The 20111-nt window shown below is 36.5% G+C and overlaps 1 protein-coding gene across 4 annotated transcripts; it reads right to left on the minus strand.

Moving 5' to 3' along the window:
- Window positions 1-333: 333 nt before the first annotated feature.
- On the minus strand, window positions 334-15972 carry LOC109789692 (coiled-coil domain-containing protein SCD2). 4 transcript variants are annotated; one of them, XM_020348723.3, is made up of 17 exons: window positions 15381-15969; window positions 14925-15094; window positions 13900-13981; window positions 13704-13745; window positions 13564-13626; window positions 7094-7143; window positions 6973-7000; window positions 6532-6606; window positions 6308-6418; window positions 6165-6225; window positions 5798-5914; window positions 5591-5709; window positions 4868-4937; window positions 4447-4488; window positions 3694-3734; window positions 3142-3268; window positions 334-705 (listed from the first exon to the last, which is right to left on the minus strand). In XM_020348723.3, the coding sequence occupies exons 1-17, from the start codon at window positions 15756-15758 to the stop codon at window positions 563-565; spliced, it is 1719 nt and encodes a 572-aa protein (XP_020204312.1). In that variant the 5' UTR covers window positions 15759-15969; the 3' UTR covers window positions 334-562. The 4 variants fall into 4 exon arrangements, 3 of the variants coding, with proteins under 3 accessions (XP_020204312.1, XP_029125330.1, XP_029125329.1); XM_029269497.2 differs by having other exon boundaries at window positions 14925-15090; window positions 15381-15521; XM_029269496.2 differs by having other exon boundaries at window positions 591-731; window positions 15381-15971.
- Between the last annotated feature and the right edge of the window lie 4139 nt (window positions 15973-20111).

Genomic DNA, 20111 nt, shown 5'->3' on the forward strand with positions numbered 1-20111 from the left:
TGGCTATTAAATAAGAAATCTGATACATCGCGCAATTCAATACCATCGCTACGGATATTCGATCCAGTTACACCACCATGCCATTGGAGCCAAAGTCAATTTCAATGCAGAGATAGGGTAAATCTTGTGCTTCATGTTGCGTTATACTTAAAGGATGATTTAACATCTCAAGCAACTTTATATTGAATTATTGAACTTTATATTCCATTTTTCAAAGGCAGTTTTCAATTTATATCAAGATAACGAACCGGGAAAAGTATATACCAAACTAAAAACAGAGAAAGATAATAATTGGCCGATATTCTCGTGCATTTGATTTGATAACAAACAGGCTTGATTCACAAATTACAAAATTTAATTTGAAGAATAGGGAAAATTTCAGTCTTATGTATATTATTAACTATTACAACCCACTGTCACGTGCAAAGTAAAGATTCTTGCTTTCTTTGTATTTCCCGAATATAATGTATAGATGTTTACAGAATGAAAAACTTGTGTAGAAAACAAAACAAAAATATACATATAGGACAAAGAATGAATTAACAGCTAAAGGGCTCAGAAATCAGGATGAGGCATCATCAGAGTCAGTGGCAGGCTTATGATTAACATCCGCTGACTCCTGAGGCTGATCAATTCCCTTCCGAGATGCTTCCCAAAGTTGCTGTTCTATACTCAGCTTCCTCAACTCCAACAAACCTCGCTCAACTAAATATGAAACAAAGAGCCATGGACTTCATACACAAAACACTCCAGTACATAAAAACCAATAGATATTAAACAGTTAAAACATCAAAAGCAATTTAAACATTTAAAAAAATAACACTTTTCTCTTTAAATTTTCTCGTATACATCTAAAATCAAAGCTGAGGCATTACATATAAAAATAAATACATTCAAGTGATTTTTTAATCCTATGATACTATATACTTTATGGTTTGTTTGTTTCACGAGGAGGGGGGATTTAGGAAAGACGGACAAGAGCTATATTTTTCATACCTCAGTCGTTTGGGGCAGTTGGAGAAAGGAAAGAAAGGGAGCATATATGTGGGTAACTGTGTTTTGTCTAATAATGGACGGAAGATACGAGAGGGAGGAGCTATTTTTTTATACAAAGAAAAAAATACTTTAACATCTCATTCTTTATTTAAGATATCCATGTTATTTTATGCATTTTTTTTACACAACTAAATAAGAGGAAAGAATTTTTTTTCTTTCTTTCCTAAAACAACCTAAAAATCATTTCACTTTTTTTTTTCCCTTCATTCTCTTTTCTTTCCGTTCACAGTTTCACTATTTCTTTCCTAAAACATAGTGTTGCTTAGCATTCCCCTTGATACGAAAATGGTATGTATAATTAGACAAATTTAAGGATCTTGATATCTAAATAGCTGTAACGATCACTTCTACATAGGGGTGAGCAACGGGTGGGTTTGGTCGGGTTTGGTTGAAAAATGTCTAACCCATTGTAAACCGACTTTGAAAAAATGTGACCCATATCCGACCGACTGAGCTTTTGATTTGAGGCGGTTCGGGTTGAAACGGATTCAGATTTAAGCGGGTGAGTATAATCGGGTTTGAATTTTTTTGTAAACCAATTTATCTTAAGGAAGATGAAGCTTAAAACGATAAAAAATATTTTTAAAATAGTGTATAAAAATAGAATGAAGGTGACAATAGATGGTGTAAGTAGATTCGTAGTTGAAACATTTACAAACTAAAGAAGCAAAAATAAAAGATAACAAAATTCATAGTTGTTACATGGAAAAAAAATATAAAGTTAGATTACAAAATCATAAGAAATCATAGTCCACACAAAATGTACTCAAAATGGAGATAAGAAGATGGAAAAGAAAGACAAAGAAAGAAGCAAAAAGATAACTCTAAAAATGGACTAGTGTGTTGAGAAGTTGAATGAGGAAGGAGAAGACAAAATAAATATCTAAGTTATGAGAAAAAAGAAAAAAAATAAGTTACAAATTGATGGCTATATTATACTTGAAATAAAGACTTTTAAGTTTGGACCATTGTTGTTTAGTTATACAAAAGTAATAAAAATTTAAACTTATCTCATTTTCGGTTGGGTTCGGTTTTTGGCGGGTTTAAAAATTCAAAACCAAACCCGCCCAATATAACTCGTATAAAATCAAAATTTTAACCCGATTTACCCATAAGACCCACCCGAACCCACCCAAAAACAATATTTTTTATCGGATTTTTCGGGTTCGGTTCGGGTGTCGGTTTAATGCTCACCCCTACTTCTACAGCTCAGAGTCAGACCCAGAGACCATCATTTGAGTAAGTTTAGATAAAACCTAACAGTGAGGTTGTTTTGGAGTTAATTTTGCATGCACGGATGCACCAATTACTTTTGAAAAGGGATAAAACAGAAGGAATTTTGAAAACCTAATAGCAAAAACTTTTTACAGGTGTATGCCTGACCTTCCAGACTGGCAGATTTGTCAAGCATGCCTAGTTTTCACAATCAAAAAGATGTATATACTACATACAAATATTATAAAGAAAATGCTCAAATTAATAATTATTAAAAATTAATAACCACGAAACTGAAATATAAAGTCCGTGAGGAGGTAGAGTAATCTATAGCTGTTAGGGTAGGAAAAACGACAGAAGATTACAAACGGGTAGAAACAAAAATTAAAAGGGCTAAACAGAATTCTTCTATTTAAATAATTGGTCAATTCTGTCTGTTGTTTTAATAGAAAAGACCAAAATGTTTTCAGCAGCCGGGATCATGCAGATCTGTCATAAACCACGCTGAAGAAAGAAGGCTTATCTCTATAACTGAATGCAGAATTGAACAATTTGTCCCGAATGGATTAAACAGATTCAATTCCACTAATTCTGAGATAATTTAGGATAATTTCTGACTCATAGCTGAGACTGAAAATCAGCTTGGTCCTGGTCACGATTTTGATTTCCCTTAAATACTAATTTGAGAACCAACATCAAAGATTTTCTATTGACCTATTATACAGAATAAATTTTTAAAATGCTGTTATGATCCATAGAGGAGGCTTCCATTGGCAACATTGTGCCAATCAGCACACAAATTTTTCACGTGGTAACATATTACTATCTTCAGAACAACAAAAGGTGATGATAAGAAAGACAAGAGCTTACCATCAACAGCATCATGTGAAGTTGGTGACTGCCCACTGCGGGCAATCCAAAACTGAAGCCGCTCTTCTGCAATATCTTCTTCCACACCATGAAATAAAGCTCTTCTCCAGTAATAAGTTAACCATGCCTGTTATATTTAGAGTTTATTAGTAAGTCATATTAAATTATGTTATACTTTAAATTCAACTTTGACAAACTGCTCATCAAAAAGCAACAGGTACTTGGGAGCCTCCATTGCAAGATTTCATCTTAAAAAGATTATGGTTAACGAGTAAAAATGCAATAAAAAGTTAAAACAATTAACTGATTTTCTTTAGGAATAAATCTGAATTGAACAGAAGGAAATTCAACAAAGAACACAAATTTCTGCCAAGATAATGATGGCTGATTTGAGAAGACATTTTAGACACATGCTATTGCTATAAACATAAGACAAATACTAGTAGAAATGTACATTCTATAACTTTCATCAGAAGGCAGATATCAGAATTTCACAGATTTAAGACCATGAATAATGCCAAATTTCAGAATCTTCAAATAAAAAGAACATACCTCTTTGAAAAGTACGTCTTCTGCTTCCTCTTCACTTAATTCTGGAGAAATCAAAGAAATAGAAAATCAATCAAGAATCATCAGCTCATCTGCCAGACAAATTTCGATTTAGAAATGAGTATGGTTAAATGCAGCCACTCTGCATCATATATTAGCATAAATACACATGAAGTCATCGGCCTCCCACATAAGCCTATTCTATAGATGGAAGTCAGTCCATAATATCAATAGAGTTTAAACAATTTAATCGAATGTCATAAATGTCACAAATAGTATTGCCAAATACGTTTTTCTATTGTCTAGGGGTATACACCCAAATATTTTATGCCTTTTAGCTAGTAGAAGGCAAGGGTGCTTTTACATTTGTCACATAGTGAAGAGGGTAAAAATGACAACATACCATGCAATTTACAATGTAAATGTGCCACTATCCTCCTATACAGATCACATGCATATTTGATCAAACCATGCCTAACCTCCCCTCCAAAAGAAGAATAATATAGAGAAATGATTGAAAAATATACAAACAATATTTTACTTGTGAAGAGAAGCAGATAACTCCTAAAATGCAAATATACAACCTTGACTCTTACAACACTGCTTAGGGATTTTGAATAACAGTTAATTTAACATTACAAAAGCACAACAAAGTAAATGCCAAAATAAAAACTGGAAACCTATTTCTTACCAAAACTTAAAATAGATAAAGATCAAATTTAACACTAAAATTAAAGCTAACAACTTAATTCTTACCAAATGCTTCCGAATATTTGACATCACCATGTGATTTGGAATCTGAAAATAAGTGAATAAAAATGAGAACATTATAATTCAAATCATCTACACTACTAAACAGCCTATTTTGGAATAGTTCCAAAATAACAATTTTGGGAAAATTACTATTAAAAAAAAAGGTGTACATGAATCAAAACTACTTAGAATTCTAATCACAAATGAGACATCCGCGCATGACAAACCATAATACTAAGACATAACCTAAAGTTAGCAAAACTGAATAAATAAAAGGAAAGACAAAACTCAATTAATATGCTAGAACTGTAGTATGTACTAACAGCAGGCAAACAGAAGTCAGGGATCAAATGAAAGAATTGAGTAACCAAATTGATTAAGTAAAAAAAACTGACATCTGAAAAAGAAACAAGATGTTAAATACCTAAAACGGACTGCCGAACAGAATTTGGTCTTCTGTGTCGGGCTAATGCGAGCACAACAGCATCCTCAACCTAAAAAACAAAAGCTTTATAAAATTAATGATAGGAACTGAAATTTACTATAGAAGAGTATGTGTGGGGGAGGCCAGCTCCTTAAAATCAGAGGTAGCCCTCTATATAGAACACAAACAGCAACACAGAAAAATGGAGAAGTTGCAGAAAGCAATTAAGAGATAGCTCACCCCCCCCCCCCCTCCTTCTCTTTTTTTCCACCACCACAAATGAACAAAAAAAAAACCCTTCACCACTCAACACGAGACAGCTGCCCATGTTGTTACAGCCATTCCACTCCCTTCTAACATACTAGGCCTCTGGCATTTCCTCAGCAGTAAGCACATCTCATTTTCTTGAATTCCTTCATTGCATCTCCTTTCATACACATTTAGCCCATCACTCTTATTCAACCCATCTTTCATTTTAATAGCATAATCACGTGATATGGGTGTATCAAACATCTTTTAGAACTCAATAAGGAAAAGGATGAATATAATATAATATAATATGGAAAAATCCAAAAGATATGAAGTCAAATTTCAACCTAACTCATTATGAAAGTTTGGCTTCTTGAAATCTATGCTTTAAAAGGAAAAGTCTTTAGTATATAATTCTTTGTATCTAAAATGTCCAAGACAAGGCACTAATTTAAAATAAAAATCATGGAGAACCTTTAAGGAAGCAAGTTCCCTCAAACCCATCTCAACTGAAAGCATACTCTCAATATTTCCTTCCCCAGCAAGATCATTCAAATCACGAACAGCTCTGCTTCTATCTGAACCATCAGCACCTGGTCCATGCTGTTTAATTAGATATCAATGTAAATAATTTCAGAGATATATATTTCAAATGAATTTTGAGTACCAACTCATACTCACTTTTGTTCCAAGATTCCTCCTTGGCCTTCTGTCCAGCAGAGATGACAAGTTCAAAAGGAAGGGGAGCTAGAGAAGACCAATATTCATGCTTGGATTGCGCTATATCTGCACATATGCCTAATAGAAGTAACATGCCACAAGAATTATTAGGACTTGGGTGATTATTGTTAATAAAAAAAGCATAGAAGTTACATGCCACAAAAATTATAAGGACTTGCTATTGTTAATAGAAGAGCTGACTTTTGCAAAATACACTTCTCAAATTTTTGCAAGTTGTGATTTTTCAGATCAAAGGAAAAAAAATTAGTTACAGATTGGAAAATGTCTACTTTCCTCAAAAAGTAGAGAGCAGTAGCGATTTCATTACCATTTTTTACAGCAAGACCCCAGTAGCGGGCTAGCCAACACCTCTTCAGAACAACTTCCTCCTAAAAGACAGATAATAAGATGAATTAGGATAGATGGTAAAATGAAGATTTTCTAAATCTTATTTCAACGTTAAACACAAACCATTTCTTCCTGGGTCAAAATCATTCTCTGTGTCATTGTGCGAAGTGCCTTTGCTTCAGCTTCAGCTTCTTGCTGTTGTTCCAAAGCTGCTGCAGCATCATCTTTTAGGTTCTGAAAAATATAAAGAGAATAGCTATAACTTATACCAGAGAATAATTATCACATCATATATGGTATGGTACAATTAACAGGGGGAAATGCATGCTTTATTCAATCAAAACTACCTGAATTTCCACACGAAGGGCTGCAATATCCTCATCTCTCCCACTCTGTGTTTGTTGAGCAGCCTTGAGAGCAGCCTGTACAAAAATATTGAGTATTCCAAGGACATTCTTTGAAAGAACCAACATTGATGAGCCTCTTGCTCAAATTCCACAATTCAAGAAAACTGTAACTGGAAACAGAGCTTTACAAAATATCAAGATTATAGAACCAGCTGCATAACTGCCTCTGATTCATGCTCCTTTGCACAAGTATCCACATATGCATTTTCTCAATAATACAGAAAGTCAAAAAAACATTTTTTAGATTAATGCTTATTGCTTAGAGAGTTAGAGGTGATAGAATAGTGTGTTATCAAGCAAAAATGATCACAGAACTTCAAACTTGCAATCATCATTAATTTCATATTTCTGCCAAATTAATATCCTGTTGTTTCGGTGTACCTCTCTTTGACGCAAAGCAGCTTCTTTCCTGCAAATATATCACACAAAAATCATAAGATTAAACTAAAAAAAGAAAGTATCTGTACCAGCCACCATACAGGAGAATTTAATGCTAGTTTACCTGCTCAGCAGTTTAGCTTCCAGGGATACACCTTCTCCAAGAGAAGCAACCTGCCAAAGTCAAAATAAACAAGAATACAGATATTGGAAAACTCAGCATACTGAATGACAACTAAATAGTTACGTATAGTTAAGCAGATCTTACTGGAGCATATAGACCCAATTTAGATAAAGTTCTGCATATGCTTTAATAGGGGGAAAATAGGGAGGTAAAATGAATCATACTGGAAAGAACCTTGGGAGAACCACACCATTTAAGCTAGCCATGTAGATGGAGAGCCCAAGGCCTTATAAACACCGCACTAAAATCCTATACTTCCAATGTCAAACTCAAAGTCTCATACCTTGAAATTAGATCTAACATCCTACCACGTTTTGCAGCCCCAGCACCCATGCAGGCTTCTTGTGCAATAGCCATTTGTTTAGTTACCGGCAAACACTACTGTTGTGATTCAGGAATTCTGTGTATTGTTGTACACACACCAATCTTATTTATAGAGTGAATACAATAAATGATAGAGATACTAATCTCTTATATTATGGAAACTAATTTAATCATATCCCTAATTGATAGTGAGGATAATAACCACAATATCTGTAATATATTCACAATATCTGTAACAACTACAATGTCAATGTTGCCACCCACACAACTCATTTGCAATTGAGAGACATGTTAGACTTTGATGGTGATACCAATTGATAAGATCATTGGGAAAGCCAAACCACACAAGTTGGCCACTGTAATTGGAAAGCCCAAGGACTTATAAACCCTACACTAGAATCTGAAAGGTGCTGCAGTGACAGAAAAGAAAGAATAACAGAAAGGAAAGAGAATTTCAGAGAGGAAAAAGTAAATGCTCTATTGCTTGTCCCCTTTTTCATATATAAAAGTGCTATATAAGCACCAAATGGCTATTGCCTTGCAGTACAATGCATATGTAAAATAAAGGAATATTCAATAATCATTTTCCCCTAACAGAATTTCCCTTTTTGCGTGATGAAGGACACGTGACAATGTAATCCTTCAAATGGTGAGGCTGCTGTCGGTTTCTCTTGGGACTCTTCTCACGAGGGCTGGTATCAGTGGGTATCAGTGATGGAGGAATATTGTGTGCTGCAATTGGGCTGCTAGGTTCAATCAGTGTAATGGGCCCTGTGTTCCTTACATCTCCCCCGGGTTCAAAGAGCACCTTGTCCTCAAGGTGAAATTGTTGCTGCAGAATGCTCCAAATTTCCCAAGTTGCATCTTCAAGGGGCATGCCAAGCCAATGGACCAGAACCAGAATCTGAGGGGGAGTAGAAGAATTATCCCACTTCCAATCTAGTAACACAGCTGGCTCCAAAACTGGTTGATTTTCCTCGATTGTGTGTGGCAGAGACAGAGGAGAGGTTGGAAGGGGACCCTTATGAGGGCGTAGGAGACTGACGTGGAACACATTGTGTATTCGTGCAGTAGGAGGAAGCTCCACCTCATATGCTACCTCACCAATTCGCTGCAGAATCTTGAATGGCCCGAAAAACCTCTTCATCAATTTAATGGAATGTGTGCCAGAGACGGAGGATTGGCGACGGGGCCGTAAACGCACATACACCCAATCACCGACCTCAAAATGCACATCCTTGCGAGATTGGTCAGCCCATTTCTTCATGGAATCCTGAGCTCTTTTGAGATTAGACTCAAGCTTGCGAAGAATGTCAATGCGCGAAATAAGCTCTGATTGAACAGCAGCATTAGGAGTGTCTCCCGGAATAAGAGGTGGCAAGAGAGGGGGTTTGTAACCGTAAGCAACCTCGAAAGGAGAGAACCCCGTGGAGGAATTGACGGATGTATTAAAACTCCACTCAGCCCAAGAGAGAAATTTCCCCCAAAGTGTAGGTTTGTGGTGGACAAAGCAGCGTAGGTACTGCTGTAAAACTTTGTTGACAACCTCCGTTTGACCATCGGTTTGAGGGTGGTACGCAGTTGACATGCGTAGCTTAGTACCGCTCAAACGAAACAACTCCTGCCAAAAATGACTGAGAAAGATAGGGTCGCGATCGGATATGATGCTGTGTGGTAAACCGTGGAGCTTGCAAATTGTGTCAACAAATAGCTGGGCCACGGATACTGCTGTGAATGATTTTGGCAGCATACCAAAATGAGCACCCTTCGAATATCTGTCAACCACCACCATAATCGTTGTGAAGCCCTTGTAAGGTGGCAGGCCTACAATGAAATCAATGGACAAATCCTCCCAACAACGAGAAGGTGGAGGAATAGGTTGTAGCAGCCCTTGAGGTCTCTGTGTTGGGATTTTTGTTTGTTGACAGATGACACATTTGGCAACAAAGTCCTGAACATCTTTGCGAATGCTGTCCCAATGGAAATTGGCAGATAACTTGCTTAAAGTGCGAGAGACACCCGTATGTCCTGCAATGGGAGTGGAATGGAATTCCTGCAAAATGAGAGGAATTAAGGAACAGGAAGAAGGTAGCCAAATCTTCCCCTTGAATAAAATGAGGCCATCCCGAATGGAGAAGTGAGGAAACTCATCCGGTTGTGCAGAGATGTTATCACGGAGTGTGATGAAATCGGAGTTGGCGGCCAACGAACACTTAAGATCCTCAGAAAAATGTGAGTGGGAGATGGATAAAACCAACAGAGAAGGCTGAACTGAGTCCGGGGAGCCATCCAGACGCGAAAGGGCATCAGCAGCGTTGTTAGTTTTTCCTGGTTTGAATTGAATTTCGAAATCAAACCCCAAAAGTTTGAATAAGTACTTTTGTTGGTCAGGTGTGAGGACCGTTTGAATGAGGAGCTCCTTGATCGCACGCTGGTCTGTTTGAATAATAAAGTGGCGACCCAGGAGATATTGACGCCATTTCTGCACAGCGGAAGTGATAGCACATAGCTCACGAATGTAAGTTGAGGCGTTCCGCATCTTAGGGCAGAATTGCTTGCTGAAATAAGCAACTGGATGCCCCAGTTGAGACAAAACCGCACCCATACCTGTTCCAGAAGCGTCAGTCTGAACAATAAATAATAAATCAAACTTAGGAATGGCTAAAACAGGAGCAGTAATAAGAGAGTGTTTGAGCTTATCAAAAGCCTGTTGCGCCTGTTCAGTCCAATGAAAGTTGTCCTTCTTAAGGAGATCAGTGAGAGGGTGTGCTATGGAAGCATACCGAGCAACGAAGCGTCTATAAAAACCAGTAAGGCCAAGGAAGCCACGAAGTGACTTTAGGGAGACAGGCACAGGCCAGTTTTTTACAGAATCAAGCTTCTCCGGATCCGGTTCGACGCCGCTATCAGAGACCACATGTCCCAGATATTGTATAGTTTGGACTCCAATAAAGCACTTACTCCCTTTAAGGTGAAAACGATTGGCAAGCAGCAATCGAAAAGTGGTTTCCAGATGAATGACATGTTCTTGCAAGGTGGGGCTGTACACCAAAATGTCGTCAAAGAAGACGATAATAAAACGCCGAAGGTGAGGGCGAAATAAGTCATTCATAGTCGCCTGGAAGGTGGAGGGAGCGTTGCAGAGACCGAATGGCATCACCCTAAATTCAAAATGGCCATTATGTGTTCTAAATGCAGTCTTCTCAGCATCAGTAGGAGTCATGAGGATTTGATGAAATCCTGAAAAGAGGTCCAGCTTGGAAAACCAAGCAGCATTTCCCAATTCGTCGAGTAACTCATCAACTGTTGGGATTGGGAATTTGTCCTTGACCGTGGCGGCATTCAGGGCCCGATAATCGATACAGAACCGCCATGTACCGTCCTTCTTTTTGACGAGTAAAACGGGTGATGAAAAAGGACTGGTGCTGGGCTTGATGAACCCCATATCAAGCATCTTTTGGACTTGAGACTCGATTTCCTGCTTTTGGAAATGGGGATATCGGTAAGGTCGAACCGATATCGGAGGAGTGTTAGGGGCAAGGGTGATTGAGTGGTTAATGGTGCGAGGTGGGGGAAGGTCTGTGGGGGTGGAAAAGAGGGTAGAATATTGTTGAATGAGGGATTGTAAGGGTTGGTGTTCGGAAGAGGGAGTTGGAGAAGGATTGTGAGTGACCATGGAAGAGGGTGTTATGGATGGTGAAGGGAGCTCCAAGGTTAATTGGAAAAGAGCTTCAACACGATTAGTGTTATGCAATCGGCGAAGCTGGTTTGCAGAAATAGGAGAAGGATTTGACTCTGAATTGCCCCTTAATTCAATCAGCTTGTCCTCCCACATGAAACGCATAAATGGGCCATGGTAGTCCATTACAAATGGGCTGATCATGGACAACCAGTGGACACCCAGCACTATGTCAGTACCTGAAAGCTCCAAGGGATAGAGGTCCACCGAAAAAGCTTGTTGGCCCAAAGAGAGTGAGACCTGTGGACAGAAAGAAGAACAGGGAAGGTATTCACCATTACCAACCATGACTCGAAGTGGGCTTGGTGTGGGCCTGGAAGGAAGATGAAGAAATTGTGCAACCCGACTCTGAATGAAATTGTGGGTTGCCCCACTGTCCACAAGGATCTGGACCGCGTACCCACGGATCGACCCAGTGACCCGAAAGGTTTGGGGAGTCCATTGACCCGAAAAGGCGTGTAAACTGATCAACCCAGCCTCTTGAGGGTCCTCGTCGGAAAACTGCAATTCCTCAGTTGCAGCGGTGTCACCGGCGTCGTCGGAATCGAACGTGGTGAGGAGTAAGAACTGAGGTTTGCAGCGGTGACCTCTAGTGTACTTCTCATCACAGTTGAAACAGAGGTTCTTGTCCCTACGTGCTTGCATCTCAGCTTCAGTGAGTTTCTTAATGGGTAGTTTAGTGTGTGGGGTTGGAAGTAGAGGAGGGAGGGTTTTGAGAGGAACAGGAGAGGAAATGGGTGTGTGTGTGGGCGGTGGTGTAGATCGGACGGGGTTACCGAAACGGGAAGGTGGGAAGGGTGATGATCGGAACTTATCATCATGAAGCTTGGCAAGTGCGATTGCGTGGGAAAGATCCGGTGGTTGTAAGGCGGTCACCTCCCGACGAAGGTGTGGTTTAAGGCCGGAAAGAAAACAACTCAGATAGAAACTCTGAGGGTAATCGGAGATGCGGTTGGCCAGAGTCTCGAAATCAGAGAGGTAATCATGGAGACTTTGGGTCTGGGTCAGCTTGCAGATCGCAGCGATTGGGTCATCAAATTTTGATGGAGCGAAGCGAAGCTCAAGAGCACGTAGGAAAGCGTCCCAAGAGGTGAGGAGGCCGTTATTGTGCATCCATTGGAACCAGGCAAGTGCTTGCCCTTCCAGATAGAAAGAGGCAGCTTGGATTCGTTGATCAGGGGGGGTCTGGTGGAACTCGAAAAACTGGTTGATCTTAAAGATCCAACCGAGGGCGTCGGAACCGTTGAAGGTAGGAAGGTCAAATTTGAGGGGGCGGAGAGAGGAGTTTGGCGGTGGAGGGGGGTGGTTTTCAAGAGCAGTTGTGCGGTTGGAGAGGTCATGGAGTGTATTATATAAGCTGGCGTGGGAAAGAAGGAGCTGCTCAAGTTTGACGTTGAGCTTGGAGAGCTCCTCATGAGGGGGAGGTGGATCGGACATGGTGAGTAAGCAATGAAAGCACCAGTGAAAGGTGCTGCAGTGACAGAAAAGAAAGAATAACAGAAAGGAAAGAGAATTTCAGAGAGGAAAAAGTAAATGCTCTATTGCTTGTCCCCTTTTTCATATATAAAAGTGCTATATAAGCACCAAATGGCTATTGCCTTGCAGTACAATGCATATGTAAAATAAAGGAATATTCAATAATCATTTTCCCCTAACAGAATTTCCCTTTTTGCGTGATGAAGGACACGTGACAATGTAATCCTTCAAATGGTGAGGCTGCTGTCGGTTTCTCTTGGGACTCTTCTCACGAGGGCTGGTATCAGTGGGTATCAGTGATGGAGGAATATTGTGTGCTGCAATTGGGCTGCTAGGTTCAATCAGTGTAATGGGCCCTGTGTTCCTTACAGAATCCCATTCTTCCAATGTGAGACACAAGTCTCATGTCTTGCAATTAGATCCTAACAGGTACTTCCATAAGTTAAAATTAGGTTATGTATTCAATTTTTGAAGAAGTTAAATGAGATAGCTTCTAAAAGAGTAAAGGTGTGGCCAATCTACTTAGCAGGGAACCGGTGTTCAATCCCAGCCATGTGCGAAAACTCATTGGGTCAACAGCATTTACAATATTGAGAGCAGGATTAGTCGGTCCAATGGGCTGAGGGATACCCGTGACAAGAGAAAAAAAAAACCGAGTAAAGGTGCATAAGTTGAACTTATGAGAGAAGTTTGATTCATTTTACTTCCTTCTCATATAATGTTTATTGAGAAGTTTATCTAAACTTGGGGCATAGTTATAGACTGTTGTGAATGAAAGCATACTAAATTTGCAAAATATGGCATCTAAACTACAGTGTTAAAACTACATTTGTTAGGTTTCAAAGTTTAGTTAATATCTAGGAAAAATTACCTGTTTCTCAAGTTCCCTAGCTCTGGCCTCAACTTCTTGGCGTTTTTCCTCTGCTTGTCTTAGCTGGAATATAATCAGGCATTATGTTCAACATCACATAACATGACCAAAAAGCAAACTTCAAGTGTAAATGAACATACCTTTTCTAATATATTCTCATTCTCTTCTTGTAGCATATCAAGCTGCAATATCAGTATGAATCAGCTTCAAAACTCTTCTTTATGAATTACAGTGAAAAAAATACACTTAAATAAAGCTTAAGAATTGGCATAAGCCAATATAAGGATCATCAGATTTAGTTTTGGAGATTGAAATTGGTGGATGTAATTACTATACTTCATCACGGAGTGCAGAAGCTTCACGCTGATCTCCTGTGTCTTTTGAGTTAAGTGGTCTGATAGATATATCTGATTGAAACCTGAAATCATCACTGATGGATTAAAATTATAATTCAAAGAAGAGAGGGTCACCAATATTCCTAATGGCCAACAAACTAGAGTTTGTTAGGCTATCACTTCTGTCTGCATACATGCACAGATATAGATTGATATACGACCTCAATAAATCAAATAAGGATTAAACTCATTCTAACATCATAAAGAATCAATAAAATGCATGCGAAAAAGAAAAATTCGTCAAATCCCAACTAGAGATCGTTTACTCAACCTCCTTATAAACTATATAGCTCATGAATAAAATATGGCACAGGAAGATAGAATCACAATGATTTTGTGAGAACAGGGCCTTGACCTTGGGTGATGGCTTCACACACAATAATGTATTTGAAACTTAAGAGAACTATCCACTTATGACAACGTCCCATCTTTGGGGTAATTTTTGAATTATGGAGAGATAACACAGTCAAACAAGTCACTGAATACTGTTACAAGTCACAAGTGTTTTGGATGTCTATTTCTTTTAATTCTTTTAAGGGCCCAACAAAAGAGTACCTTGTAATTTGTTCAAGAATATAAAAAAAATGGAAATAATTTAACAAAAAATTGATCGCATGCATGTTTGGTTTAGCTTATTTTTCCTTTCTTCATGAGGTAGCTTTTGAAGAAAAAGAAAAGACCATTATTTCTGAGAAAAAAAGCTATTCCCTAAAACCCAATTCATACATTAGAAACTTAAAAAAGCTTTACTTGTCATTCAAATTTTTTTTATTTTTAAATCCTTGACAACCAACCTAAGGCATTCCTTGGTATTTTTTGCCTTCTTTAAAATTTATGATGATTCAGCTTCAGTGTTACACTACCATCGGCTCAACTTGGAAAATGCTTCAAGACGTAAAAGCTCACTAATCAATTACCATAGCTCCAAAAGCATAAGAAATAAGGGGGGACCTAACTACACAGTACCTTTTGTCTCTATTCCGATTGGTAGGAGGATCAATAGGCGGTATAGCCATAGGCGTTCGGATTGTGGATTTGTTCGGTGGCACCACTGCCGCTGAGCGAACCGAAACAGCCGGCCTTCCAGCTGATGTTGAACGAACCGAATGAGTATGCTCTACAAAGTTCCGACCTAACTAATAAAAACATCAAAATCCTATTAGCTCAACAAGAACTCCGTGACACAAATTGAATCTATCCACAAACATGCAGCAACAGTGACAATCCAAAACTAAGATCTCACTCAATCCTTATTACCGCCATCAAAAACTAAAAACCACGAACCACTAAAACATGCCTATGTTCAAAATCGTCTCGAATACGTGTCATTTTTTTTGTTCACAATTCAACAGATGAATCCATGCAAATAATCAAGCAAACGCAACAGAACAAAGCACAGACGACAATTGCAGTTAGAATTACCGCAGGAGAAGGAGATCTGTTAGGCCGGGCGACCGAAATCGGAGGAATGGCGGCAGCATTAGCGCTGGTGCTCCTGTTACTGCTGCCGGAGAAAGAAGAGAGAGCGGCAGGAGGCGGAGCGCTGAAGCGGAAATCGAGATCGTCGTCATCCTCGCCGTCATCGGCGACGGCGTTCTGAGACGCCATGACGCGAGCGAGGCGCTGCGCGGCGGCTTTAGCGGCGACGTTTTGCGTGCGCTTGACGGTGGAGAGACCGGTGGAACCGAGGCGCGACTGAGGATGAGCCGGCGACATGGCCGGAGAGGAGGAGCCGGTGCTGCTGGAACCGCCGCTCCACTGGCGCGCGTAGACAGGACTCGCGTTTCTCCTCCGATCCATGAGAGTGAGGTGGTGTGGATATATGAGGATGACGGAGAGTGAGCTAGATTTTCTGGGAGCGAGATTTTCTCGGGAAAATTTGGAGGAAGAATCGGAGAGTTTGTTCCGCTGGAATCGTGCGCGGCTTCGTCGTAATGGGTCCGCGGCAGAGAAGACCGAGGTGAATGAATACTGAATACGTGTCTTTTGTCAGAGAGAGAGAGGTTCTAATAGTAATATTTTGGTTACGCGTGGATTTATTATTCGTTTAGATTGGAGAGAGACATTGGTTTTGGCGGCGTCAGAACGGTGTCGTATAAGCTGAACTTGAAAAGTGGAAGCACGATACACTCAAAATCTGAAATGGTTTCCCCTCTTTTGAATTAGAGAAGAAACAATTCCATTTAGTTCAACTCAACAACCAAGTTTCTGAAAATTTTGATTAAATTTTTCTGTTGATTCTAAAAATTTGATTGACCATCTGTTAGTTTGATGCCTTGATGGTATGAATAGTTTAAGAAATTGGTGAAATAAAAATTTGATTAACAACAAAAAGTCAAATCCAGTTTAAAGGAAGGTAAAATAGTTGTAATGCGATTCTTTTATGTTAATTTTAAATTTTACATTATTTTAATTTTATACATGTTGGTTATTTAATACATTATGTAATATTAAAAATATGTTTTTAATTATCATCTTCGATTTAGTATCTTCACTTGTTTAATTTAATCGTTCAAATAATTTTAATAAAATTGAATTTATATTTTTATGATCCTAACGTATCTTATTATAAAGAAAATGAAAATGGGTGGTTTTCCATTTATTTTTCCTTTATTTAATAAAAATATATTTATAAATTTTTTAAAAGGAAAAATATATTTAGAACTTAAATCATCTAAAAAATCACAAGAAATAAAAAGTTTTAATAACATTTTTTGGGACAAATTAGTTTAATCAAGTTAATGCTAAGTGAATGACTGAATGCCTCAAACGTTGTTAAACATCCATATTAAAGTAGTCATGACATGGAAAGAATTACCATTATAACTACACTTAATAGCTATTTATAAATAAATAAATATATATATATATAATAAAAAAATCTCGTTAAATAGAATTAGATTTAAACATGAGTTTTTAATATTTATTAATAAAAATTGAATAATAATACATGTATAATAAATTGTATAACATCATTTTAGTATCTATATTTTTATCATTAATAAATGATATAAATATAATGAGAAAAAATGAAGAAAAAAAATGATGTTATATAAATTATTGTATAATTTATTATACAAATATAACTTTTGAAAATTTAGCGAAAAATCTATTAATTTGTTAATTAGTAATTATTCTATTTTTTTAGTTGACATTTTCACAAGCTACGTAGTCCAACAATGGAAGTTGAACCTCTATATATATATAAAGTATACATGAACAAGACAATGCTAGTTGCACTACAAGGAATATCTAGGTGATAGGGTTTCTCACACAAACTGAGTGCAATATGTGGCTATTGAGAATGAAGTAGATCATAGGTCATTATAAGAATTCCTTACCATTTTTAACCAAAAAGCACTGAGTCCTTACACTAAGAGTTTGACCCACGATAAACCTAACTATTTCCCATTACATTATGAGTTCAACCCTAAGAAATATGTATAATAGTCATATTTATTTGTATTTCTTCTTTAATGCTACGTGTATGATCCTATATACAGGCATACATGATCTCGTTACAGCCACAATATTATTAAATCTTATTTAATATTATAAATATTGAGTTGATATCACATAATTATTACTCAAGTAATAAAAATGTTTATGATTTGGCATAACTTTTTTTTAATGTATATTATTATGTAGATGTCTTTCTCTGAATAATCCACAAATATCTATTCATTTTATTATAAATCAGTCTTTTTCAAAATCTTAACTATATTAAAATTATTCTTTTCATTTTTTTTATTCTTGTATATATGATTGGTTTTATCTATTTCTAAATACTTAAGTAAACATAAGAATAAGGGTAGCTGGGCACTCTCCAATCTTTAATATCAACAAAAATTCTAATTGGTATCGAATTGAATCTCTGGCACTTCATCCAACTTATGTAATGCATATATATAGTCATTTTATTTTGTAGAGAATACAACTTTTTTATGTGGTTTGTTTGCTACTTTATTACTCATATCATTTCTCCCTGCTTTTCTCTTTTTATTATGAATCTGTCCACGACAAAGACTCCCATTATTGTGTTTCAACTTGAGTAGAAGACAAATTTCAGATACAAGATAACGTTTCTGTCTTTTCGCTGAAAATCACATGCACTGTTTCATTTTTAAATTTTCAACCAAGTTATAATGTGTGTGTAACTTGAAGAACTAATTTGCACCACTTATTAATTTATTTAAATAAATAACTATAAAGAATGTTAAAAAAAATTAAAATTATCATCTGTCTATCAACATATTAGCCCACACAAACCAAATAAAAAAAATACATAAATAGAAGGCTAGCATTTTTAATTTCCAATATACAATTCAGATCAAACACTTTCACATTATTATTATTAGTAAAGAAAAAGGCACTATGTATTTTTAATTTCCAAGTACCATGATATGAACACAGCGAAAACCCAAAAACACGACAAAACTTGAATCTGGCTACATTCTCCACCTAAACAGTAGAATCATAGTTCGTATTTATGATCTGCTACGATAGCACCATCTTCATTTGATGAATTAGCTATACGTATTAATTAAGGCATGGCTTTTAACTTTTTAAATTTTAATACCCCACCATAAAGTAGACGCCAAGCACCATGATAAAGCCACAAGACCCACATCATTTCTTCTAAGCGATGAAAACAAATATGTATCAGTAAAATGTAATATTTAATATGAAAAACCAGACAACCCATGCACAGTACCACCATTCAATGGTAATTAAACTTTGACTAATATAATTAAACTATTTGAATATCGAGATCATAATTATATAGACTGAAAAGTAATTATCATCATATAAATTTATTATAAGATTAAATTAGATTTTTAATTCATTTTTTTAATACGATATTGAAACGTTTCCTGACCATTATTAATGGATTTATTAAATTATCTATTATTGGATCATAATTCTTGGTTAAGGGAGGTGTTGAACATTTCATATCAATTAGAAATAACACTATAATAATATATATAAATAATAAATAATTCTCATCTTATAAATTATTTTTATAAAATTAAATTAGATTCTTAATTTTAATCAAGGATATTCTCAATCTATCAAAAATCAAAGACTAATTTCTTGCTGAACTTAAAGATTACAAAAATGTATTTTTTTACAAACATGATTTATGATTTCAGGCAGTATTTCAGAATTGATGATTAAAGATTAATTTGTATTCTTGTGAAGTGATTTTCACTGACAAAATATATTAATTTAACATTGTGATTATCGATCCTAAAAATATCATATGGAGTCCCTTGTCTTAGAGCATGGCTCATCTAAAATGTGGTTTTTTTTCTTAACTATCCTAACAAAATTTACTTTATATACATGAATAAATAATCAAACTTCTTAACGTCAGCATGCTTAAAAAAACCAAACAATTTACTAATTATAATGGACCTTGGCGGCGGTATTGTTAGAATAAACTTTACTCTTGCTTCTGCCCTACGATTTCTGAACTGTATATGAATTTGCATTCAGTTCACCTCCTAGTCTCCACATATAAAATAAAATCTCCATAAAAAAAGTTTAAAACAATTAAACTGGATGACAGTTTTTCTTTTAAAAATTATAAACTTCTGCAAAATAAAATCTGAATAAAAAAATCTGTATAAAAAAAACTTTTAAACAATTAAACTGGATGATAGTTTTTTTTTTCTTTTGAAAGTTATAAAATTCTGTAAAATAAATTGAATATTAACAAGTAAAAACACTGTAAAGTACAATATTATAACTCATATAAGCATGTGAATATAAAAAATATCCATATCTGTTATTTGCGATAATCCATTTACAACATTTATTTTTTATCCATAATGAATTATTTGCAAATATCCTAGTGTAGATTTTTTTTGACATTCCTACTCCCACCTTTAAACAATTCATTGATTGGAATTAAAATAATTAGGATTCTAATTTGTCCGAAGTAGGTGAGACAATATGTCTACACTCTAATGTTGGTCGGTCTACATCGGTAGATGACGATTTGAACTCTTTCTTGAACTACATGAACAATGGTGGGAAATATCTAGAAGAACACTCTAATGCTCATTATGTGTAATAAATGTGTTCCTCCTTTCTCAATGACATTAAAGGTATATATGCAAGTGTCAGACCTGAATCAGAATGTGTTAA

Source organism: Cajanus cajan, chromosome 6 (assembly GCF_000230855.2).
Source record: "Cajanus cajan strain Asha chromosome 6, NIPB_CcT2T_4, whole genome shotgun sequence".
Lineage (NCBI taxonomy): Eukaryota > Viridiplantae > Streptophyta > Magnoliopsida > Fabales > Fabaceae > Cajanus > Cajanus cajan.